Source organism: Coturnix japonica, chromosome 15 (genome assembly GCF_001577835.2).
Source record: "Coturnix japonica isolate 7356 chromosome 15, Coturnix japonica 2.1, whole genome shotgun sequence".
NCBI lineage: Eukaryota > Metazoa > Chordata > Aves > Galliformes > Phasianidae > Coturnix > Coturnix japonica.
This window is the reverse complement of record NC_029530.1, coordinates 5296458-5322599: the sequence shown is the minus strand read 5'-3', so window position 1 is coordinate 5322599 and position 26142 is coordinate 5296458. Positions and strand designations below refer to the sequence as shown.

Genomic DNA, 26142 nt, shown 5'->3' with positions numbered 1-26142 from the left:
CTGTAAAATACTTGCCTGTATATAATTTGGATTCAAGTGTGCTTTAGATTCATGATTAAAATAGAAGCTAATGTTTAAAGTTTTATGTAATCAGAAGAGGTACTCGGTATTTTAGAGCCGTATATAAATGAAACCAGGAAATTGCTACCTGTACTTCTGATACTGATCTAAATGAAAAATGAACTGTAATCAGCCAGATTGTCTTCTGCTCATGCACCATTTTTCCTTTTAGGGTATCAACATTTGAGTGTGATCTTGTAAAGAAATTGTTATTAGGATGTAGAGACTGTATGGCTGCTTAGACTTGAGTATAACTTTTCTGTGGCAGCTGTATAAACTGTTCAGAATTACTGTATTTTCTTATGACTTCAGCTTCTGGTGTGTTAAACATGCATGACTGGAACCTTGGGATAACAATAACTTGTTTAGTTGTGATTTTGCTGACTTGTTAATGAATTGTGACCTGCTGCAGGCAATTCAGCCTCTGTGCAGAATGATCTGCTGGAATTCCCTAACAGTGCTGGTCAGCCAGTGTTGGCAGCTGCTCTGTAAATCAATGTTTGCCATCATTGACCACCTGACAAAAATTATGCAATTATTTTATATACATTAATGTGCTTTTACTTAGTAAGGTAATGAGGATGCTGTTAGTCTGGCTGAACCAATGACTTGACCTTTTTGGTCTCATAGATGCCTGGTTCTAGTCAATGGCAGTGTGATTGTATTATTGCATCTTAGATTAAATCCACTTTTATAAATAGTCAGTATACTTAAGTATGCTTTGTGATGGATGTTGAGTACTTATTGTGTGGGGTTGTCTTCTTTTTCTCAGGGCCTCCACGGATGTCTCCTAAGGCACAACGGCACCCTCGAGGTCACAGAGTCTCTACTGGTAGGGGTACAATTTCAAGTGGCTTAGAATTTGTATCTCATAATGCACCAGGGGAAGCATCTACTACTGCAGTGGCACGAGGCAGCCCTTCAGGTGGGACGTGGTCATCAGTTGTCAGTGGGGGTAGGTAAAGCTTGGCTTATTGCAGATGGCTTGCCAGGGGTACCTTAGAGTCTTAATGCTAAGCAGAGTACTGTGTTTTTAGACAATTCAGGCTCTGAATACACTGGTCTGCTAACTTAGCTTGCTTAGATGTAGCTGGAGAAGGGTGTTATCAGATAGTTTAGTGTAACAACTGGTCAGTTGGTTCTTAAAGCGTAATATTGTCTGAATTGCAGAGAGGACAGGTCAGTTGCTGTATGAAAGGAAGGAAAAATGTGGGGATTAGTTGTTGAAAGAAATAACCTGGCACATTATTGAAGGAGATGAGAAAAAGTTAGATACTTTTTGTCTGAATTTGGTCAGTGACTGTATAGCTGGATTGTTATGACTTACCAAGGAGCGAGGTGTTTGGGTAGAGGAAGGCTGGCATTACAAGGAAATGTGAAATGGTACTCAAGTGAAGTTGGATGTACTTTTTTTTCTTTAAAAAACGATGCAGATTTTAAGTGGTTGTTTTGTGTTTGTCGTAAGTACCGTAGTAGCAGATATAATCAATGTCTTTTCTGAATCAGCTAACGCTTTTTTTTTTTTTTTTTCCCTCCTTTTTTCATGTTTGATTTACATTTAAAGCTCAGTCTTGTGACATCAGCCCTGGTTTTGTAGTTGGGACTGTGTTCTGGTCAGTCGTCAGCAGCTGAGTGCTTTCTTGATTCCAGGTGCAAGTGAGCAACAGTTCAGAGTCTGATACTTTTTAGTGCTGTTAGAATTCTAGGGAAGGGCAATGGGAAGGCATTTTTTAGAAAGCATGTAACACATAGACAACCCCATAGACCTGGTTGCCTTGTGGAAAACTTTTAAACGCTTCTGTTCTGGCTTTCTCTCCAATTCATCTACCCTCCCTACTCCAACTTTATATATCTGTGACATGCAAGTAGAACTGTTAAAAGACTTACTTTTCTTTCTTCTTGCTCACTTGAAGTTTATGTATGAATGTATGACATAAAGGAACTATCTAGCCACTGTGGGATGAGCAGGAAGCGGGAGGTATAACCTTTTAAAGAGCACACAGCTTTCTTTGCTGCTTTAATGCAAGGACAAAAGTGGCCATCAAGTCTCTCAATGAGACATGCATGGGTTGTTTTTGTTTTTGTTTTTTTGCAGCTGGCAAACCTCAAAAGGATTGCATGCTGTAAAGGGAAAGGTGGTTGCGTTGTTTTTCTTTTTTCCTCCCAGCCTTTAAAAAAATGTTTTGTATTTGTTTGTATGGAGATAGAACCACCTTTTTCTTTTCTGTCTGAAACTTTGTTAATATGATCTCTCATACCACTGAGGGACCAGAGACCACATTATGGTTTCTTGGTGGATTTGCAGAGCAGTGATATATGTTAGGGGACAATCTGCAGGAAAATGGCACCATTTATCTGAAATGCTGCATTGTAAAGAGCTAGGAGATGTACCTGAAAGGTAAATAGGTTTTCAGTCACTAGATAATGTTCCATTGAATTTTTTAAAGCATGTTCTTAGTTGTTTTAAAATTAAGCAAACTGCTGAGCAAATGAGGAAACTTATCCTATAACTGTTTTTTCCTGTTTGTTTCTAGTTCCGAGATTATCCCCTAAAACACACAGGCCTAGGTCTCCAAGGCAGAGCAGCACTCCTGCAGGACCAGCTCTGCCTTCTCCTCAGCCTGGTACTATTCCCACTGAATCTGTTGCCATGCCTGTTCCAGCTGCCTCTCCGACACCTGCCAGCCCTGCATCCAACAGAGCAGTTACCCCTTCCAATGAAGGTGAGTAACTCTCGCTAGCTGGCAAATGCTTCTGCTGCCTCATTTCTGAAAATGAAAATCCCTTTGCATGACCAAAGCTGATATATGAAATGATGGGAAAAATTCTGACTGATGCATTTGATTTTTCTATGTACTGAGTTCCTTTTTTCCCTGTGATGACGACTTTGAAGTAAGGTTCAAACGGCTTTCTAGTTAGACTGTATACTTAATTTCCTCTGCCCTTTAGGAGCTATGAAGTATGGGTGTTTGACCTAATTTAGGACATTTTTCTTTTTTCAAATGGATGTTTTGCTGTTTTCTCATTTGAAGAAGCTCAGCTCACTGATTTCTTAGAATATTATAAGCGTGGTGAAAGAATAAACATTTCAAGAGCACAGTCATAAGGATCTAACTCTCAAATCTTTGTAAAATTACATAAGAAGAGCTTTTCTATGGGAAGTAATGTCCTTTCATTTTAAAGTTTATTCAGCCTAGCTAAGGATCTGCGTGTGAATTGGAGGAGTGTGGACTGGGATAGTTTCATTTGGCTTAATAAGCATAGGGTGGGCAAGGAAGAAAGGTAACTCTCCAAGCCCTAAAGAGAACAGAAAATACGTAACATAGAGATTTTCTTTTGTAAGCTAAATGTGGTTAAATCTCTCTTTTGTTCTTATCTTGTCATCTCTTTTTAATCAGTTTTAGTTGTGTATCAGAGAGTAACTTAGACAATTTCCTTTCTAGCTAAAGATACCAGGCTTCAGGACCAGAGGCAAAACTCTGCAGCTGGAAACAAGGAGAATATAAAGCCAAGTGAGAGTTCTCCTAGTTTTCCTAAACCTGAAAGCAAAGGTTGGTATCAAAAGCTTCTGTAAGTACTTGAGTAATGTATAATCCTGAGTACTAAACCTGCTATGTTGACTAGTTTAGTTAACATTTTAAGGAAGACTTTGAGGAGGCTATCTGTCTTGGATGTTATGTAGAGAAAATGAGGTCATGCAGTTCTAAAGTGACAGAGACCTACAGTTTTAAGTGTTGTTCTTCACTCATTTAATCTACTCGCAGTATAGAGATATTCATGTGGATGGTGTGGTTTTTGTTTTGTTTTTTTTTTTTCCTTTTTTCTTCCTTTCTCCTGGCCTGGATAGGGTTCTTAGAGCTGTGCACACAATACTTGTGGTCGTTGTGATCCACACCATTTTTTATAACCACGCTTCTTCCTATTAAGCCTTAATGTCGCCTTTTTCTCTGCAGCATTGCTTGTTATTGCATTTCTCATAAAAATCTTTTTACATTGTGGAACTTAATCAGCATTTCAGCTTTAACTGATACTTTTGAAATGTTGGCATGTTATGCTTTGAGGGTTTTATTGCACACTTCTTTGTGTTTGGCTGGGTTCTGCAGTCCTTATACCTCAGGGCTTCTGTCTTAGTGTGTGATGTATTAGAACTATAGATGTGTCACTTACATAATGCCGTGCTTTTACAGACTATTTCTGTGTCCTCATACATACAGTTCATGGGATGATACCAAATTGCAGATGAAGTGATGTAGTTGTATTTAATTTGTAGATATGCAAGCATTATCTTTTTGCAAATTTAGAAACATGGGGGTTATAGATGAAAACCTGAATTAGAGATGCTTGGACAATTCTGGTCTTGTGTTTGGCAGGTGTATCTCCAATTGTTTCAGAACATAGAAAACAGATTGATGATTTAAAGAAATTTAAGAATGACTTTAGGGTAAGTGTCTCTGTGTGCTTACTTAATGGTATCGTAGTTCTCATGTGTCCTGATTACTTTAATGAACTGAATACATTGCATATGTTAATGGGGAAACATTTCCTTGAAGCTTGTGCTCAGTGTGTGAAAATGTCCTTAAGAGCTCACAGTGAATGTTATGAAATTCATTGCTAAGTCTGCTTGTCTTATTGCCTAGTGAACAAGTGTGCATATCAGCTTAAATACTGTTCACTGAAAATGCTGCTCAAAACATGTGCGATAATTAGGTACAAAGAATCAACACATTTATGCCGTCTATGGAAAAGCTGCTTCAAAGTTCATTGTAAGGTTTTGCTGAGGAAAATTGGAACCAAATATCTGCTGTCCCACTTGGTGTTTCCTGGTTGTAATGATTTACTAGATCAGGTCAGCTTTTTAAGAGTTACTGTTAAACGGCATGGAGGGGGCTGAGTCAAAGGCGTGGTCTTAAGTTTTCCTGCCACTTCCTAATTGACATGTAGGTCAGACAAGCCTCTGAATAGCTTCCTGCAGAATGTAGTCTTAAAACGTTGTCAGTGTTCTTTTTTAATTATTTCTACCAGAAACATATGTTTGAAAAGGTTACTTCCAAACGACTGAGGTTTATGGGACTGTATTGTACTCTGTGATGGTGTTAGGTTGATGTTCCTAGTTTTGTGTATTAATTTAATGGACATATACCTTGGGTTTTTTTTCCAGTTACAGTCAAGTTCCTCTTCAGATGCAGTGGATCAGCTGCTAAACAAAACCCGAGAAGGTGAAAAATCAAGAGATGTAGTTAAAGAAAAGACAGAACCAACCCCTAAAGAACCTATCATAGAAACTGGCAGTAATACTAACTCTAACAGTGGCAGTAGCAAACCCAATAGTCCAAGTATTTCTCCATCAATAAGTAATAGTTCTGAGCAAAAGCGAGGGCCTGAGGTAACTTCACAAGGTGTACAGACATCTGGGCCTGGAAGCAAACAAGATAAAGAAGATAAAGAGGAGAAGAAGGATACTTCTGAGTGAGTAACTATGTCTTTTAGGATAAGCAAATCTGTTATTAGCATTTAATTGTCAGTACAAAAGCTATTATGAACATGCAATATCCTAATGTTTATATGGCTGTTGTAATTTGTCTCTTAATTGAGCAAAGGAAACAGCAGATGAGATGCTTGTACTGAATGAAAACCATCTTGTGAGTCAGTGGTAGAGCTGCGAGTATAGCTCTAGTCCTCTTGATGTCTGTTCTATGTCTAAATGATGATTTAAGTGTTTTTCTGCCTCATGTGAACTCAAGTATCAACAGCAGGAAAACTCCTCTGTAGAGAAGTGCAGTAAGAGTGTCAGTGAGAGTGGCTTCTTGTGTGCTGTGTTGTTTGAGTTCTCAGAAGTCTGACTCACGGATGGAAATATTTAATCTCTGTAGCTTTTTAATTGTTAGGGAGTTCTGCATATGTGCTGTAGTGGAGTAATGCTCAATGTTATTTTTTGCTGTTCTTTATGTTTAGGCAAGTTAGAAAATCTACACTTAATCCTAATGCAAAAGAATTCAACCCTCGATCTTTTGCTCAGGTAGGTTATTTGATACTGTTTAACATTTGCTCAGAGGCAAAGCTTTTACTTGGAGTACGGTCAAGCTAATCTTACATATGTGCTGCTGAACTCTGTTTGTAGCCGAAGCCTTCTACTACACCAACTTCCCCTCGCCCGCAAGCTCAACCAAGCCCTTCCATGGTGGGCCATCAGCAGCCAACTCCAGTGTACACTCAACCTGTTTGTTTTGCACCAAATATGATGTACCCGGTTCCAGTGAGTCCAGGCGTGCAGGTAAAGCACAGCATGTGATGTAAATTTGTTTACACTTTTCAGATTGGGAGACTTAGGACATCTAAGTTAAGAGAGTCTAATAGTACACTTTGTATTACTCCCGTAAATATGGGAACAATTAAACTGTTGTTCAGTTTTAGCTATGTAAATACTAACTTTCCCCCAGTGGCCTTTCAACCTGAGAGCTTTAATAGTCTCAAACACTTGTAAATTCCAACAGCTGTTACTTGCATTTATTGTTAATCTGTGCAGACCTCCTTTCCCTTGCTCCCAGCACAGTACTGCTAACTTAAGTTTTAAGCAACTGTTCTAGTTTTTTTCCTCAGCTTCCAGCTGTGTCCCACTCATTTCTGATTGTTATAGAGATCACCAGGCTTTCAGACTTAGCTGCTGTAAAGTTGTCTGATTTGATACATTGCTTGCAGCAGCAATACTAGCATTACTTGGCTGGTTATTGCAAACCATATGGTCTTGGTTGTATGTGCAGACTTAGTCACGGTGGTGAAAGAAAACATAGGTTAGGCAGAGTTTACTAAACTGTATTTGAAATCTGGAATTTTTTTCCCCTTCTCCTCCTTTTGTTCAGAATGGTTGCTGGTTATTGGAAAAAAAATGTGGCTAACAGTCCTAACTTTGTGGTTAAAGGTTTTGGTAGCGGAGGAAGCGATGGATCTTGTGCTAACTTTTCTCTGGTAATGTGTTAACAAAACACTCAGTATGCTCAGAATGTGTTAATGAGTAATTTAGCTGTCAGCTTCAACAAGGTCACAAGAGCTCTTCTTGTTTGGAATAAAGGAGTTTCTTGCAAACTTCTATGAGGCTTCAGTCTTATGTTTGACTTAAGGTATTACATTTGTGTAAATAGTCTCTGAAAATTCCTAGTTTGAAACTAGGAATGTGGTGGATCTTGAAACCAATTTCATGGTGGAAACTTATTATAGAGATTTCTGATATGTTGTGTTTGTCACCTAACTCTGTCAGTAAGGTTTTAAGAAGGAAAAAATGGCTTCTAATGTTATTAGAGGTCACTGTATTTCTTTTTTGTTTTTTGACTCAGTGTAAAACTTCAGTCTGAAAGCTGTTCACCCCAGCACAGACACATACACATTTTTAAAAGGAAGATTTAGCTTAAACTCCTCCTTCTGTTTCAGCCTTTGTATCCTATACCCATGACGCCCATGCCAGTGAACCAAGCCAAGACATATAGAGCAGGTAAAGGTGAGAATAATACTGCCTGTTTGGTTCTTAGTTTGCATGCAGCATGAACAAAATAACAAATGTTTGTGTATTTCCTAACCCATGTGCTTTTTTTTTCAAATTGAGATTTTTAAATACTGTTCTTAATGAAGGTGAGTTGAGTGGAAATAGACATTTCTAGGTAATGTAATTTGGCCAGATTTATTGTAAATTTGAGTAGCATGGCATCTCTGCATTTGGAATTTCATTTAACTTGCTGTATTCTTTGTACTGATTTGCAGCAGAGCCCTGAGTGGTGCCTTAGCGGTGTTTTTTGTCAATGAGAAGAATCTGTTTTTTCAGGAGTAGTAGTTATACATCTGCAAATAACTTTTTCCTGGTTCCAGTTCATTCTTTTGCATTCTCTCTGCAACAGTAACTGAACAGCTGGACTAGCACTGCCATGATTTTTAGCAAGTGACACCTCTGGCTGTGTGTGGTGAGATGCACTCATCTCTTCAATGCAGAGAAGGAGCAAAAATCCAAAATGGTCTTGTTTTTATAGCCCTATTTCAGATATTGCTCTGATTTGATGTAGTCCGTGCTTTCTTGCAGCATTGTACAGTGGTTCATGATGGTAGGTTCCACTGTGGCACCTCAGCTGCTGCTTCTGGAGGAAATTATTTGAAAGAGCAGTTTTGCTGTTTAGAAGTGGCCTTTTTGAAAGCAGGGAAGACAAAAACCTGCAATGTATTTCTGCTTTAAATGTACTAGCCTCACTGTGGTCTCACTAATTAAATCTTTTGGTTGCTAATGCTGATTGTTTTAATTAGAAGCATACTGATGGGTACTCCTGCCCTGCAAGGCTAGTCTCTGTTCTGAATTCCTTTCCAAAGTGTCAGTGTTTCCTCTGTATCGGTTCAGTGTGCAACATAGCCCTGAAGAAACTGCCTTTAGTTCAGTGCCTTTGCCCTCTTCAAGTTGTATTCTGTATTTACTTTCTTCATTTGCTGATTTGCAGTGTAAACATAATCATTATTGAGTGAATTTACTGACATCTTCAACATTTCCTTCTCCCTCTCCCTAAGAGGTCTGACAACATTGCACTCTGCAGTGGAGTTTACAGGTGCTTGAGTTAGCTTAGTTATTAATTACACCCTCACTACAGCAAACTGGAGCTCTCCTGGAGCCATCATGCCCTGTTGCTTAATCCCACACTACGGCCCTCTGCTCTCGTAATCTTTTCTCCCCTCCAATTATTTCTATTGCTTTTCCTTCCTATGGATTGATTTGTCCCCTTCAGTGTAGACCATGACCTGAAAGTTACTTTACACTATCCTGAAGGATAACACAGAGATTAAGAGATGCAAATACATAAAATTGCAGCTGTGTGGAGACCTTTATTCTGCTCTTCTCAGCCATGAGCACAAGTAACGTTAACACTCTGCTTTCCAGTTGACGGAGCAGTTGCTGAGTAGTTCCCATGGAAGATAAATTAAGCCTTTGGAAGGGGATAGGATCAAACTGAATTAATGTAGGAGTCCTGACATAACCCTTCTCTCTTGTTGATTCTCATCAGTCTCTTTCTCTCTTCACCTTTCTTTCTTCACAAAATAAACCGGCTTGAGTTTGTGGCTGTGTGTATGTTTAAAAGACAGTGATGACAAATGTTTATTGGAGGAACTCCTTTTTGTGTGCTTTCTGATAGAGCTCTAATGTGGAAGTTAAAATGTGAGCTGAGGAGCTTCTGTTTAGTAACAGTGGCATTGTAATGTAAAAGCTTTCAGTAAGACTAACATTTTTCATCCTGTATTTCTAATGTGTGGTGCTTTTTGCTTTGCAGTACCAAATATGCCACAGCAGCGGCAAGACCAACATCATCAGAGCACCATGATGCACCCTGCCTCTGCAGCAGGCCCTCCAATTGTAGCTACACCACCTGCTTATTCAACACAGTATGTTGCATATAGTCCCCAGCAGTTTCCTAATCAGCCTCTTGTGCAGCATGTGCCACACTACCAGTCTCAGGTAAGAATCCTTTTGGTGTATGTGATATGGCATGACAAGTATATAAGTGGCTCAGTCCCAAATACCGTACGGTCTCCAGTCTTAAGAAGTCAGTCTGGAAGGTTTCTCTGTTCTGGAGCATATTTGGTATTGTGATGTGCTTCAAAGCCTTTAACGGTTGTAAGGTCAATTTAGAAGTTGTCATTTGTTATTGACATTACCTTTTTGAGCAATTCCTTTCAGGTCAGGGGCAGGACATCTAGTAATGCTCTGAAAATAAATTGTACTCTTAAGTTCAAAACATACTTAATCAGAAAAATATGTGATTATGCACATAAGATTGCATAATTAGAGTGGCAGAAATTAGGCATGCCAGTGGTTTTTGTCAGCTTCTAATCCACTGCAGAAAACATCCTTATGTTTGTAGAACAACTAGGATAAGCATGATAGTACAAAGTTCTTGTTTTGCCCTGTATTTTCAGTAAGGCCAAGCTATTGCTCCTTCTAAATACGTAATTATTGTTTAGATCAGACTCGTTTCTTGTAATTATCTTAACTGCCTGTTTTTTCTTATTTCTGTTAAATGCAGCATCCTCATGTTTATAGCCCTGTAATACAGGGCAACGCTAGAATGATGGCACCACCAACTCATGCACAGCCTGGTTTAGTATCTTCTTCTGCAACACAGTATGGTGCGCATGAACAGACGCATGCTATGTATGGTAGGAAACGTTTTGTGTTATATGTAACTTTTTAAGCTCTTATGTTGTGCAGGGTTATATTTAAATATCAAGTTTCAAATATGGGTATCACTCAAAATTACACCAGTAAATGTGGTTTATATATCCTAAGATGATGAGCAAAGCATTGAAAACTGAGCCACCTGGTTAAAATGAAAACTCGAGTGTGCTGATTTCAGTAGGATGCCAGTGACCAAGATGAAATTTCAAGCTGGGAGCTGCTAAAGAATATCTGCTGAAAGAAGTTTGTTCAAGTTGCTCTTGATGCCCTTGACACAACATCCCTTGATTGTTTCTTGTTTATAAGTAGGACTGGTTTTATTGCAAGGCTATGACCTCAGTTTCCAAACTTGACTTTAGTTCTGACAACTAGTGAAATGCTGTCTTTATGATACTACTAGCATTATTAACAGTATGAACACTACTGTCTAAGCAAAATAAAACCTGTGTTGCTTACCTTTCTTTTTTGGTAAGTCAAGATTTAAGTATTTGAAACAACTTATGTATTGCTTTGACTTTGGTCTTCAGCATTATCAGATGAGCATATTTCACTTAGAGTGAAATGGCAAAAGTGTGGGTTTCCTTGTTACAAACTATAATGTGAGAACTTCTAAAGCATTACAAATGTATGATAAATCAATGCCCCCTTTGGAGGGAAAGCCTCACTGCAAAACATGCTATGGAAAGAGGTAGAATCAAGGTTGCTAGAAGGCTTGAAAATTGTCATGAATTGTCAAAACGGCAGATGGTCTCTTGAAAACATGGCATTTCAATACTTGTTACAGCATCTGAGGAAGACTTTTATTGGGTCACGTATATTATTGACTTAGATTCTAATAAAAGATTTTCTGTACCTTTAGACATCTTTGTATGTTTTCCGGTGCTTAGTTTTACTCTAATACTTAATGCAATTCCATGATGTGTCGTGAAAATTTAACAAGGCTAAAAATCTGAAATTTAGTGTGAAATTAATTTTGATTTAAACAGGTCTGTGTCTTACCCATCTGAAAACATCCTGTCAGATCTCTGCAGTAATATGGTAACATAGTAAAGAAACAAAAATAATAGAGAGAAACCTTTTTTTGCTATTTGAAAGAACACCTCAGCTCATTTGTAATAAAGTTGAACTGGGAAGCTACATGAAGAGCTTAAGTCTTTCTCTCACAGGTCCTTACTAAATGTATTACTTTGATCTTTTCAACTCTTGTGCTTGAGGTGTCCATGTAAACAGATCTTCTGTTTGCTTTTTCACTAGATTAAATAGAATTCTGATACAGTGAACGATCAAAGGCTTTCAGACCTTTATTGGTGAAAACTTTCCTCTCAAACCCTGATTGTAATACAGCTAGACATGAGAGAATCTCAGAAGCTTCATTCAGAATGGTTGCTTGTTACTTCCTAGCAATTTCCCACTGTGCACCATCTTTCTCTTCTGTAAGCACTGGGTTCTACAGCATTGAAGTACAACCCTTTTCCACTTGGTTGACTCTGACCAGAAGTCTGCACAGTTTTTTTTTCCACTGAGATTCTAACTTACAGCAGTTACTTCTCATTTTGTATTGGTTTTGTGGCTTATCTGTTGTAGGTATGTGACCAGCTACCAGTATGCACAAATAAGCTGGGTCCTTTCCACGTAATTCAAACAATACTTTTCCAAGAGCACCTGATTTACAGAAGTTGCATGTCTTTGTGTTTCTTCAAGTGCCTACTGGGTGACTCTTCCAAACATTCTCCCACCTTCCCAGAGAATGATCAAGCACTTAAAATTCTTGTTTATAGAAAGCATTCGGCTGAATTGGATCATGAACTCCATATGAGACGCTTTTTTTTATAGGAAAAAAAAAAAACCAACAAGAAGAGTATTGGTCTTGCCGTGTGTAAATGTGTTTATTGCCTTGTGAACGTGGATTGACTCAAAGTTTACAGTTAGTTCCCCATGGAGTGACTTCAGGTCTAGTGCATCACTCAGTTCCCAGGTTTTTACAGGGCTTTCGTGTGTTACTCAAAGACCTTGCCTAGGCTGATGATATTTCCTGAAATGTGTCCATCTATAAGATAACTGGCTTCTATTTATCAATATGTGACTGCTTGGAAGAAATGTAGAATTGCCTAAGGTAGTAGATGAATGCTGCTTATGGAGTGAAGTGCTGACAAGCAACTTACTGGAATTGTTCCCTTCAGTTTGAGTGACAGGTAGTTTTGAATGGTAATATACAAAGGTATTTATAACTTACATTCCATATTTTGGGGATCTTAAGCTTGCCCAAGGAATCTTTGAGCTAAATATACCACCATACACTGATTCTGAATTGAATTTGGTCCTCTTTTGGAAAGCAGTTTGAAAATCCAGAATAACAACTTCCTGAGGAACAGCCATTGCTGCTTTTGATTTCGGAGTGTTTGCTCAAGCAAGTTCTCACATTTCCCTTTGGCTCTTTAAAATAGCAGTCTGATCTATTTTTATTTTTATTCTCTGACTTCCCTCCCCACCCCCCCTGTTCATATCAGGATTCAGTGGGTTACAGTGTCCTTTTATCCTTCAAGGTTCTGGTGCTTCCTTTCAGATAATTCTTGCGAAATTCACTCCATTTTTTTCCTGTGTATGTGGTAGAAAGAAGATGTCTACAAGGACAGCTGCGCTGAGCCGTGGGGGTTGGGGCACTGCTTGTGAGGTGTTCTTAAGGTGTGAAATGTTTTCTGGTGAGCTCTGAAACTCCGTCTTCTTCAATGGTCTGGGATAAGTGAATGCCTGTGGCAAGCAGCAGCTGCCTGGCAGTGAGGAGGAATGCTTGTTGGTCCTCTCTGCCACGAGTTTGGTTTTTGTTTTCGTTCCTGTCTCAGGAAGTGAGTTCTCAATTCCAAATACACATAGTGACTTACCCTTGTTGATCTGCACTCTTTCATTTTGAAGCAAAATATTTTTGTCTAATGGGATATTTCTGCACTTCTGGGATTTCTTTGCCAGTGCCCTGCTTGTGTTCCCAAACTGCTGCTGACAAGCAAAGCAGAGAAGCGGAGCAGCTAAGCTGTGTGCTCACCACAGGCCCATCTGAGTACACAAAAGGAATGTGTAAATCCTTGGGCTTTCCCCCCTCAGAACATGATGGGGAAGGCTCACACAGCCCTCTTTCACCTTGTCAGCCAGTCAGACTGTACAGATGGCTCTTGCACGTTTCAGCTCGTAAGTTCTGGAGACAAGAGATTCCCTTAGGAAGGGAAGTTGACATGAAAGTTCTGCAGGAGCAGGGCAGCACACACACTGATAGCTGCCCCACACACACCCCATCACACTGACCCATCCTCACCCTGCACATAGGTTTCAGGACACACCACCTTACACAAAGTGTTGGCTCTGTATGGTCCATATTGCTGCTCTGGTCAAGTTTGGTGGCTCACGGCTTGCTCCTATGTTGCCCAAAGACACAGCTTGTCCTGTGGTGTTAGCAGAAAATCTGGTTATCGAAGCTGAGGGTGGATGTATTCCTGTGCCAATTAATTGCTGTGTTACCATGTAGCTGAACTGTGTATGCTTGCAGATAATTGGAATTCTCTGAAAAACTTAACTTTTGTGTTTAAAAACAAAACAGAAACTTGTGTAAAACCAGACCTTGGTTTTATACAGATGCATTTCCTGTTTTTTGTGCTGTCATTCCTGTCCCCATTCTCCCTTCCTCTTTCCCTTTCTGCATATGTTTTGCTGGTCTGGTATTGTCTCTAACTTTATCTGGTTTCTGTCTCAGCAGTAGAGTAAATTCTATTACCCTGATAGTACAATGGTGGATATAATGTAAGCTTCAAAGGATTCTCCAGGGACTAAGTGAACCAGTCACCAAAGGTGTCTTGGAACTGTTAAGAATGACAGTGAAACAGTTGAACAAACAAGGGGGGCGATTTATGGTTTAATGTAATTGCATTTTAACCTTCTTGTTACAGTGGATTGTAATAGATCATAAATTGATGTAAAGTTGATTTGTGTTAATACTAAATTAAGAACTGAAGACCTCGGTATCACAGTGTAGAAGGAAGGCTTACCTGAGACTCGTTGTTTCATCTCCACTCAGTTGTAAAACTAAATATCCAACCCTAATATCAACTAAGTAAATACAAATATCTGCATGATTCTACAGTCTTTTTAAAACAAACAAACAAACAAACAAAAAAGACACTGATCTTTCCAGAAGACGGGAAGCATGCACGCGGCAAGAGGCTAATTTACCTTTCTATTTCCCAAATTCAGCATGTCCCAAAATACCATACAGCAAGGAGACAGGCCCTTCTTTCTACTTTGCCAGTGAGTTGGGTTTTTTGTACTAATTTTGATTGTACAGAAAAGCACTATCTAAAGAACAGATGTTAAATGAATGGGACGTGTTGAGGGGAACAAGTTTCCTTGCACCAAACCAGTATGTAGAAAAGGCAGGGAAGTTCCTTTCAGCGGAAGAGCTATTGAACAGATTTGAAGTACCTCAGGAGCGTGGTTTTTGTTGAGTTGTTTTGTTAGATGAACGTGTTTTAACTTCAGTACCTACTCTCTTCGTCTACAACCTGAAATGAGTGCCACATATGGACAGCTTTTCCTTAGGTGAACTTTCTTGTTCCCTTTCTTCATGGCCCAACTGAGATGTAAGACTTTGCAAGGTAATTAACTTCCTTAAAAGGAGTGCCTCATCTCTTTAGAAGGCTGGAGCTCAAGCTCAGAGCCCATAGGAGGAATTTGCTCAAGCTACAGCTGGGGTGAGGGACACAGTTTGCATCTCTGTGCTGTCCCTGCTGTAAGAAAGCACCTGTCATTTAACAAGCAGTGCTTTTGGTGTTTATGGAGCCTCAAAGAAGCTGTTTGGGGTGTTCAGGCTGGATGGAGTGGGCTGGAGATGTCAGCTGGGGCATGGGGAAAGAAACTGCAGCTTCAGGGCACTGTCAGACTTGCGCCTGTACTGCAGTGAGCCTGTCTTGTGTGGCCAGCTGCAGCCTATGCCAGGCACTTTTCTTTCAATTATTACTTTTTTTTTAGATAATGTGATACATGAAAGATGTGAGAAACACCTCTTGTTCTCCAAAAATCTCTTCTAGAGCAGCTATCCTGTGTGTCCTTTGTACAGAACTGGTTTTATCTAAGCTAGCCTTGTGGGATACTGACCTGTACTCTTTTATACATAATGATTTGGTGCTTGGAAATAATTTTAAGAAGCTCGTTCCTTTAGTGGATAATCTTTTAAGGAAGTCCAGTTTGCCTATGTGAAATGACTTCTGTGAATGTTGATGTTCTGAAAGAAACATTGCTATTGCTTTGCTTCCTACCATTCAGGTCTTTTAAATGTAGTTATCCTCACCATCTTACTGGATCTGGCAATAGTTTTGAAGTTTGTTCACTGGTCAGTTCTTGAAAATAGGCTTCAGGGCATCTTTGGATGATGGCCACCATTGGCAGCACTGAGATCCCTACCAGGGAAGTAAGAAATTACACAATATGGTTTCTGCATCTGGGAGTTCTGCTTGGTTTCTGCTGCTCTGACCTCTTGATTTCAGCTCCTTTGCTGGGTTTGGTAGCTGACTTTGATGTGGATTGCACTTCTGAATTCAGTGATTGCATCTGATATTTGTGCTCTCCTCAATACTGCCCCACTTGTCTTCACTGTGTGTATCTCCAGGTTAGTTCAGTTACACATCTCCTGCTGGGAACAATCAGAAAGATGCAGCAGGTTTCCTCAAGGAGCATTTCTTGGGGAGAGGAACGTAGGGCATGAAGGTGAGAGGTGCTGTGTTTGTGCTAGAAGTGAGACAGCAAGGGGCTCTGTGGAGCTGTTTTGTCCTTGCCTGGTGTTTTCCTGGTGCTTTCTTGTTTACTGGACGGCCAGTTGAAAAATTTACAAAATTCTGACATGGGAAAATATTGGATAATTATGGTTTTTAAATATTTTTCGCCCTCCTGTCTTGTGTGGTTTGTAGGGAGCTGTTTTGATGAGCAGGGACCAAGTCGTTAAAAAGTTGTTGATCTTGCTTTAGTTGTGCCATTGTAGGTGGATTTCTAGAGACCATTTTGCATGACTTCTTCCAGAGGATCGCTGAGTTGCTCCAGAGATTTCAGTGGCTTGTCATAAACTGTTAATTGCAGCAGCTACTTGTGGAAACCCTTTTACATTCCTAGAGCTAAAAGTTGACCTCTGGTTTGAGGTAATGTAGATCAGTGCACCTATTTCAGACTTGCTGCACCACTTCTGATTTGTGTCCAGGATTTAGATAAGCGTGCAAATACCTGCTTTTGAAATGCACTTTTAATAATAATATTGCTATTAAAACATACTTTGCAGCAGCATCTCTGCTCAGTTTAAGTGAACTTGTTCTAGTGAAGGCAAAACAGGAGAGGAAAAGCTGGGGAAATTACAATTCTACAATTCAAATAATAGAATTTTTTGTTCTGTAAAGCTATGGATAAGAGATTCTTGGAATGTTGGGGAAGCTGATGGTATCATTATGGAAGTATCATAATACTTCCCCACCCTCCCCTATTTTTGGGGCACAGTTCCTCAGTTTAAGTGTTTTTCTGAGAGTGAAATTTCTCCTTGTGAACTTTGATTGTGTAATGTATCTGTTTCAGAATAACTCTGTTTATTATTCTCTGGGCTACAGGGAAATGAAGGATGAATTGCACTAATGGTTTCAGGGAGTACCACGTTATTTTGGGGCTCTTAACAAGCACTGTGGCAGGATGTGGGAAGCCTTGAATATCTTATGACTTGGCATTAATTTTCATGTACGTTCAAAAACCTCTTGAATGGAGAAGAAGGTAACTTAGAGGAAGACTTGCCAGCTCTGCGGCCAAGGCAGTGGAATGAGAGCTGGGGAAGGCAAATCTTTGGTAGCCTGCCCTTTGGCAACAAGTGGATCCCGCTGTGAGTTTATTACCTTGACAGAGATAATAACATCTGGCCTTCTTCAGAGTGCTGCATAATAACGAGGTTGGGAAAATTTTCCTGCTGTAGGAAACTGTAAGTTTCATACTGTAAAAATAATCTTGGTTTCTCTTGTTGGTTTTTGTGTAGTATTTGTAAGGAGGAGTGGTATTTTGAAAGCTGTCCAAATCTGAAAGTGGTAGGGATGCTGCTGCAAAATACATTTTAGTAGTGATATGAGGAACAGTGACTTCTTTTGCTTTTGATGCTTTTGGAAGAGTAACTGAGTGCTCTGTGTGGCAGGAGACAATGTGGTTTTTGCTACGTGTGTCATGCATCAGTACACTGAAGTGCAAGAATTCAGGGTTACAAGTGCATATGGAGTTCATCTGCACTAATAGCCTGAAACGCTGTGGTGCAGATCATTGTGAGTCCATTTGCTCAAGGAAAATTGAGTAGAGCTTTCAGGACAGCGGGGTGGGATTAAGTTAAATGTGGTGAGCAGTTACTTTATAAAGGAGGGACCTCCATAATGGCCTGCACAGGGGAGAAACATTCCCATTAGATAAAAAGATGCCGTTTGCTTATATTCTATTAAGTCTGTGATTTTTAGGAGTAGTGTTTGCAGCTTTATAGCAAACCAAACTGCAGGGAAAGGAGCGTTTGCACAGGGTAATTGTGTGTCAAGCACAGCGTGGTTGCTGTCTGAGACGGGCTTTTGTTCTATAGTGTTGTGCTTTCAGATGCAGCTATGTTTTTGTGTTGTTTCTCCTCCCATCTTGTCTTTTGTCCTTTCTATATATTCAAGCAGTTCTGTGTGTTCATGGAGCATAGAGCCCAGCACAGTGAAACTCCTCAGAAGCTGCAGCAAGCAGTTGACTGCAGAAATTAGACCCTGTATTTCTCAAGCAGGGGGAGATGGTTGTAACACAACAGCTGCGCTTGGAATCACTCCTTGTGCTCTGCTTCCCGGGTATGTTTACTAAGGCAAGAAAAAGCTACCACATCACTCTACCTTGCAAAAAAAATACAACAAAAAACGCTGACAAATAAACAAAACCACTTCAAATTCTCATGCAATACAAAACTCCTGGAAGAAGCTGTCACCCAGCAGTGAGCAGTGTGATTAGCTTTGGTCAGAAAGACAGAAGAATGGTACCAGAACAAAGGAGGAGCAGTTGCAGGGAGCACATTCAGAAGGTTGTTGTTTGCTTTGGTCGTTTCTCTTCCAGCACCATTGTCAGCAAAGCTAGCCACAGTCCTGACAGGCTGTAGAACCGGAAAGAGGAGTGCACGTTTCCACGTGCAGAAGTGTAGCTGCAAGCTGTGGAGAGGTTGTGGCACAAGATGTAAAAGCAAGGGAGGGAATAGGCAACAGTTTAATTTTTTTAGGGGCTTTCTTTCCAGTTGCGCACTTGTTTATAGGAAGAGTTGCTGTTATTTTGGCTTTTCATGCTTTGTTTGGTTCCCTCAGATTAAAAATAAAAGTAAAAAGGGGAGGAGGGGAGAGCAACGTAATGTGGCCCTTTTTGAAGTAGAACTGGGCAGGCCTCCTTGGAAAGGATCTTGTTGATATTAGCTTGCTGTTGGGAGACTGGTATGGCTGTAGCAACAGATGTGGTTTCACTTGTGTGAGTTTCACATTGCTATGTTTTTTTTCCCCTTTTTTGGAGTTTCTTACCTTATTTGCTACTGTTTCAAGGAATTAAGAATTTCATGGTAGTGTTGAAAAGCTCACATAATGGTGGCAATCCAGAAAATTCTGTAATAGGCCTTGAGGGGAGGGAGAGAGGCAACATTTTAGTGCAAGATGCTGACTTCTGCAAAAACTCCTCTGCTCTGATGTGTATACTGTGTGTCCCTGTAGCTCTTAAGTTAAGTATACATGCACTGTATATGCTTTACACGGACTGTACTGTGAGCAATTTCCAGAAGAGTAGCATGGTGAGGTTAGCCAGGTATAAGGCCAAATAATTTTTTGGATGGTGGAAATAAAAATGGCTTGCAACAGCTTTTTAAAGAATATTTCAGGAAAAACTAAATTGTATGGATAAATTTGACCTCTCAAACCAGTCTATTTGACAAAACAAAGATGAAATACTGCTTTTCTCATGTGTAGTATCTGTTGCATTGTCAAACTAGGGAAGATGAACTGTCTAATTATGGTTATTTATAGACTTCTCTGCAAAATCTACACGAACGCAAGGTAAGATACTCAGCTATTTGCAAGATAAATATTTATTCTAGAAGGGGGAGGGAGTATTTTTACAGTACAATAGAGATATAACAAAATTTTAAAGTGCAGATGGTGACTTGATGAAATGTATATTCTATGTCTGTTAAATATTTTTCTTTTTCATCCTAGTTTCCACTGGCTCACTTGCTCAGCAGTATGCCCACCCTAATGCTACCCTGCATCCGCACCCTCCGCATCCTCAGCCTTCGGCTACACCAACTGGCCAGCAGCAAAGCCAACATGCTGGAAGCCACCCTGCTCCTAGCCCCGTGCAGGTAACATATTAAGGGAGTGAATGTCTTTTAATAGCTTTTAAAACACTCTACTGGAAGGAATTGCATTAGTTTGTGACTATACATAGATCTATCGATTCCATGACAGGAAGAACTGTGGGGGACGTTGCCCAAAGTACCTGTGTGTGATAAATCTCACACAGAAACTGTCCAGCTTTCCACGTTTTCTAGAAGTGAAGATATATCATCTCATTCTTCTCTACTTGTAGCAGCCAAACGTGGTAGTCTCATGGCATAATTTGTAGGATAAACAAGGAGGAAAACTTGCGACAATCCCTATTCCTCAATAAGTGACAACATAAATCTGACCGTACGTTTCTCCATCTCCACAAGGGATGAGGTGCAGCTCGTTTCCATGTTAGGATTAAAAAAGACTCATAATTTTGTTGCAGTTTAATGCGAGTGGAGTTGGAAATATCAGATTAACACTGAGAAGGATTTTTCTCCAAGGCAGGCAGCTAGAAGCAAAATAGTACTTGTGATAATGCTGCATGCCATAACTTCCTACTGGTGATGACTTTGAGCTGCTCTCGTTGCAGTTAGGCAGTACATCCAACCCTGAGGCTGTAGGGTCCCTTTGTGTTTGCCTGGCAGTGTAGATTCTGGTCAGCACACCCATTTTCCAGGCTCCTCTGTACATGACTGGTGCAAGGGGAAGATGAGCCTGACACAGTTGCAGTGAGTTTTCTGGTAACCACAGGAATGGGGATCCTTAAATTTGTGACTTGAAAGATTGACAATGGGGAGCAGTTGTGAAAACGTTTTTTATTCTGGAAAGTAGCATAAACATCTCTGACTCTCACTGATGTACTGTCTCTTTTTTCTTTTTTTTTTTTTCCTTTTTGCAGCATCATCAGCACCAGGCTGCTCAGGCACTCCACCTGGCAAACCCACAGCAGCAGTCGGCAATTTACCACGCAGGTCTAGCTCCAACCCCACCTTCCATGACGCCAGGCTCCAATACGCAGTCTCCACAAAATAGTTTTCCTACAGCACAACAAACAGTCTTCACCATTCATCCCTCCCATGTTCAACCTGCATATACCAATCCGCCACACATGGCCCATGTCCCCCAGGTAAACACAGTTTAACAACCTTCAAGACTAAATGTCTTAATGCCACAAAGATAGGACAGTCGGGCCTGCTGAAGTGATTTCCATTCTGTCACCTCTCAGCATAAACTACCTGTTGTGTTACTTAGGTTTCTGTTTGTACATTGCCTTTCTTTTAGAATTTTACAAGATATTTGGACCTCAGCTTCCAATACCCAGTGCATCTACGACTGTAGTTTAATAAAGACATCTTGAGCTGGCACTGCTACTGAAAGAAATTGAGCTCTCTTCCCAGTTCCCGATTCCCATTCTTGTCCTGCCCCCCTGTTCTGCTCACAGAACTGTTTGGCCATGCAGCAAACCAGACTGGGGACTTGATTCAACTGAAGTGTGCCTCCCCTCCCCCTACTTTAGGCTTCTTCTCAGTCAAATCAGTTCACTACTCGGGTTCACTGCATGATCACAGGAAGAGCTGGCATAGAGAAAGGTTGGAGACGAGAGCTGGGTGGAAGAAAGCTGAATTGCTGCTTTTGGTGGCAGTTGCAGGCTTTGTGTTGTAGCCAAATTTGTACAAGTACATTCAGTAAAGGACAATACAGATGGTTACTGGGCAGTAGCAAGGCTGCACTGCAATGGGAGATTGATGAGATTTAGTTCAGATGATTTGCAAGACAATCCTTGCTAAAAGAGAAAACTGTGTGTGTGTGTGTGTGTGTGTGTGTGTGTGTGTGTCTGGTTCTAAGTGAACTGCGTGTGCAGGAGATCCCCGATGGTTGTTGGGCAACTTAATGACAGTCTTTGCTATAGGATCAGAAACCCACTTCTCTTAACTGGTTTCTTGTGGTCAGCTCACTGAAAAAAGGATTTGGGGAAGGGAAGCACATGACTGATTAATCAAGGGCTCTGCGTAAAGCAGCGTTGCAAAGATTTTCAGATGTTTACTAAATCTCATGGATTTAGTAAGCTTTGTCAAGGAGCAGACAATTAATCTGTAATTTGCCTGCACAACTGCTTCTTCAGATCGAGTTCTTGGTGCCTGGCTTATTCCTTCTCATACAGGTTAACAAAAGCTGAGATGTCATGACCTAACTGCAGGTAGAGAGGGTAGTCAGGTAGGACCCTGGTCCCATACTGAATTCTGGTAAAATCTCCCTGGGACAGCCAGTTAAGCAAATTAATTAATAGGTTTGGATTTTTTTTAAGAATTATTTTATTGATGTTAAGTTTATAGCTTTTTAATTCTGCTAGGCTTTTTTCTTTTTGCATTGTGGGAGGATAAAGAGAGGTTGCCCAAATGCGACTACTTCTATTGTGGCACCTCACCATGTCCTCTCAGGCTGATTTCTGCCAGAAACAGATACTTGGCCTATGTGAGCTATTGCTCTGCTCTGGCGTGGTGGCACTGGTGTGAATGCCTAGGTCTAAGAGCTTCTTCAGATGCCTCAAGATACCACCTGCAGCCCTTTAGAAGGGTCTTGTTGGAAGCTTGCGGGTGAGTGGCATGCTCAGTGCCATGCCTTGAAATGTGAAACACATTTGTTTCAAAGGCAACTTAAAGATAAGACCGTACAGGAGTTGTGCTGTACACATCGTGGTCAGACCTGTGCCTGCGCTGCAGGATGTGGCCATTGTCTTCCTTTCGTGTGCCAAGCACTTCATAAGCAAACCTTGCTAAAGCAAATCAGATGCAAGTTTTAGCCAGAACTGACTGCTTAGTCAGGATTTTTAGCAATTGCAGGCAAAGCCTGCTTTACCCTTGGTTTTCAACATACGCAGTCTTTTCTGCTGTAATTTTTTAGGGTGAAAATTACGATCTGTAATCCAAGATATTTATACCAGACTAACTGACTTTGAAATGAAGTAGTTCCCTCAAAAAGAAAGAAAAAATCATAATAATAAAAAAAAATCTCTAATGAAGGAATAACTACAGCTCTGTAAGAAGTTTTAAATGTGTGTAATTATTCCATTGTGGGGAAACTAATCACTGGATTTAATAGTTTCTCAGCAGTGCGATTTCCAACTGCTGAGTACCATTGTGAAATATGTAGTAGGAGTTTCAGTTAGGCATACACAGGGGATCAGTTGAATTTCCCTTTAGGTTCTCAGATGAATCGAGCTGTTAGACATATCTCACTTGAGAAGCAGTACTTGAAAATTCATTACAATGTACTGTCAGCTTCCAATTTGCAAAGCGTTTGAGCCACAGCAAAATTTTTTATCCGGTGTGTGTCTGTATTGAATCCAGCTGCTATACGAATAGCTGCTTCATAGTTATGGCTGCTGTAATAGCATGTTTGTCAAAGTGAAAATGGTGCCCATCCTGAAAGGTGTTTTTGTTTCACAGCCTTATCTTCTAAGCCCATTTTAGAGCAAGAGTGAGATTTGAATTGCAGTTCCTGCCTTTAAAGGCTTCTTGAGTGCTATTAATACAGTGCAAGTCTGATAAAGAGTTTGAGGAATGTCTGTGATGAGTCAAATAACCCTTTTGTCTTTAAGAAATAAAATTGTAGCCACTACCTGCTATCTGTCTTTACTGGCCTGTGAAAGTCGTGAGGCTGCGATTGCTGCACCGTAGCGCCCTATCAGTGGGATCTGGTAGAAGTACAAAGCAAACCTTAGATGCAGATAATTGGTGTTTTCCAAGACAAACTGACTGAAAGCTCTAGGAGTTCCCTATGGTGTTGTGCTTTTAAGAAACCAGTGTTTACTCGTTTTTTTGTCAAAACAACTGACAATCTCTGGAGTCACGAACCGCTCTGAGCAAATGAAGTCAACCGACAAGTTACTGAACTGGTTTGCCAGAAGGTGATCAGCCATAATGAAGATTAATCTCCTTTTTTCTGCTGTGACTTAATTATGATTGCTTAGATTACATGAGGGCCTTAACTGTGATGAGCTTAACTGGAAACAGAACAAAGCTGACCTAACAGCATCAAGGGATGAAATCACTCATCTTAGAATGACTGCACAGATGAGAGATAGTGTGGGCACAGGTCACTCGAGAGCGTTCCTAGGGCAGGGAGCCATGAAAGAATGTGGAGCTGTGTAATGAGAAGGGAGCAAGAGATGCCAGAGCTCCAGTGCGTGTGAGGTTCCTATCTGCACCCAGCGCGTTCTCTGCATAGGAAGCGCTTTGATCTTGGTTACTAACAATAATGTTTTGAAGATTTGTTGCTGAGGTTTGAAAAAGATATATATCCCTCTGTTTAACGCTAGCAGTCTCTCCCAGTGTGCACTGTCCAAATTATTGCTAAAATTCAGAATGTGACTCGGAGCCAGCAGAAAGGATTTGAGCCTTTTTTTTAAAGTTATTATTTTAGTTGTTGTTATTATTTTTTTAATCCCTTTGTAGCTAATCTAGTTAAAATGGAGTAAATCTCTGGATTTACTGGTAGAGCTGGAGAAAATTTGCTAGTCATGTGGCCAGGAGAGATGCCTCCTTGTGACCATTATACTAAAGAGCTCTTTGTTTCAGGCTCATGTACAGTCAGGAATGGTTCCTTCTCACCCAACTGCCCATGCTCCAATGATGCTAATGACGACACAGCCACCTGGTGGTCCCCAAGCCGCCATCGCTCAAAGTGCACTACAGCCCATTCCAGTCTCGACAACAACACATTTCCCCTATATGACGCACCCTTCAGGTGAGGAGTGTGTGCCCGGGAGACCTGCACCGTAACTGAGCCAGGTCACAGTAGCGAGGAGAACTGTTACAAACCAGATTTGGGGAAGAGAATAACAAAAAGAAAACAAAAAGCCAAAAAAAACAAAACGAAAAACAGATGGAAGATGTCCTTTTAGATGGCAGGCTGCTGATGGCAAACTATTTGTGCATTTAGTGTTTGTACTTTGCCAGCCCGAATGCAAGCCTAGCAAAGCATGCCAGATTTAGCTAATGTAGCAAAGACCATGTTTTTGTGTAGCTGAAGTACAGAACTGGATAACTGTGCAGATGCTGGCACAGTGGGGCTGTGTTCTTCCAGGTATTGCCATGGTTTTGCTGTGGGGAATGGACTGTCTGCGTAGCCTGCTCATAATGATCCGGGGGGTTGTTAAATTTAAAGCAATCAGTCCCAAGGACAGGAGTGACAATGTTGCTTGGGGGTAGTGCTGTTAGACTTCTAGTGACCGAAGTAAAGTGACAATTGAAGACTATTCTTTAATTCAGAGTAATATTCTGCAGCTTTACTTTTGGGGAAAAGTAGGTGCTATATGACTTCTTTCCGCTTTAAAGTTACTTAGGTGTCTTTATCATTATTTGTTTCCGAACAGCCTCTGATGTTATGTCTTGGGGAATGTGTGAGCAGAACACGCTGCTTTGTGAGGGTTTAGGGAGGAGAGAAACATCCGAAGGACATCTTGATATGCAGGGTATTGTTTTATTCTTTAAAAGAAAAAGAAAAGAAAAAAAGATTAAAAACGAACAGAAAAGTTGAGCTCAGTAGTTGTCCTGTGACCACTTTACTAGCAAACTGTTGTGTGGCTTGCCAATCTATTATTTACATTTGAACTTTTTTTTTACAGTACAAGCCCACCACCAACAGCAGTTGTAAGGCTCATCTGGAATAACTGAAAGGCTGGATACCTTTTGTAGGCCAAATACCCTCCTTCTACTGCTTCTGCCAACTGGAAGCACAGAAAACTAGAATTTCATTTTATTTTGTTTAAAAAAAAAAGAAAAAAAATTGATTTCTTGTAACATCCACTAGGAATGCTAACAGTTCATCTTGCAGTGGGAGAGATTCGGACTGAGTAGAGGCATTTAGGAACTTGTGGGCTATTCCATAATTCCATGCACTGTATCTGAGTCCTGCAAGTGCCCCAACTCTGCTTGCTGAAAACTGGAAGTTATTTATTTTTTAATGACCCTTCAAAGTTATGAACTCATCAGCTAGCAAAAGAAGTAACAAGAGTGATTCTTGCTGCTATTATCACTAAAAATCAAGACTTGGAGATCCCTTTTACTTCTAACTAAACTTGAAACAGGTTCAGTTAAAAAAAGAAAAAAAAAAAAAGAAATTCTAATCGTCAAACTGATGAATTATTATTTATAAATCACGTTTGATGAGATGATCACTATCGTGAGACAGTGATGTAACTTTTAAGTTAAGAAAACTTTTACTTTGTAGATAATATAAAATAAAAACTAAAAAAAAAAATTAAAAAATAAAAAAAGTTTTAAAAACTGACCTACGTATTGTTTGTGTTTTGCTTTACCAGCATCTCTCTTTAATGTCTCCTCCAGCTTTCATACCTGTGGAACTCCATCAGGTCTATGTGGCATGCAGGGCCACAAGATACAAGTCGAAGGGTTCAGAGCAGAAGTGTGAGTGCAGGCTTTAAAGAGTTGCCTCTGTTCAGGTCCGTTCCCTACCGCCTCAGCCTCGTGCTGCTCTGGTCGCTGTGCAGAAGATGTC

General features: G+C 40.3%; 1 protein-coding gene across 19 annotated transcripts in view; it reads left to right on the top strand.

Moving 5' to 3' along the window:
- Nucleotides 1-25914, top strand: part of ATXN2 (ataxin 2) — a 42717-nt gene extending 16803 nt beyond the window's left edge. For 5 of the 19 annotated variants that reach the window (XM_015877755.2, XM_015877769.2, XM_015877758.2 and 2 more), the window contains 14 exons: nucleotides 833-1015; nucleotides 2595-2783; nucleotides 3504-3611; nucleotides 4431-4501; nucleotides 5219-5526; nucleotides 6013-6076; nucleotides 6179-6331; nucleotides 7483-7549; nucleotides 9351-9535; nucleotides 10104-10236; nucleotides 14492-14545; nucleotides 19510-19655; nucleotides 20522-20749; nucleotides 24201-25914. In XM_015877755.2, coding sequence (XP_015733241.1) covers nucleotides 833-1015; nucleotides 2595-2783; nucleotides 3504-3611; nucleotides 4431-4501; nucleotides 5219-5526; nucleotides 6013-6076; nucleotides 6179-6331; nucleotides 7483-7549; nucleotides 9351-9535; nucleotides 10104-10236; nucleotides 14492-14545; nucleotides 19510-19655; nucleotides 20522-20749; nucleotides 24201-24404 — 2093 coding nt within the window. In that variant the 3' untranslated portion in view covers nucleotides 24405-25914. The remainder of the gene's footprint in view (nucleotides 1-832; nucleotides 1016-2594; nucleotides 2784-3503; nucleotides 3612-4430; nucleotides 4502-5218; nucleotides 5527-6012; nucleotides 6077-6178; nucleotides 6332-7482; nucleotides 7550-9350; nucleotides 9536-10103; nucleotides 10237-14491; nucleotides 14546-19509; nucleotides 19656-20521; nucleotides 20750-24200) is intronic. The other 14 variants (XM_015877756.2, XM_015877772.1, XM_015877770.2 and 11 more) reach the window with 9 other exon arrangements.
- Nucleotides 25915-26142: the final 228 nt, after the last annotated feature.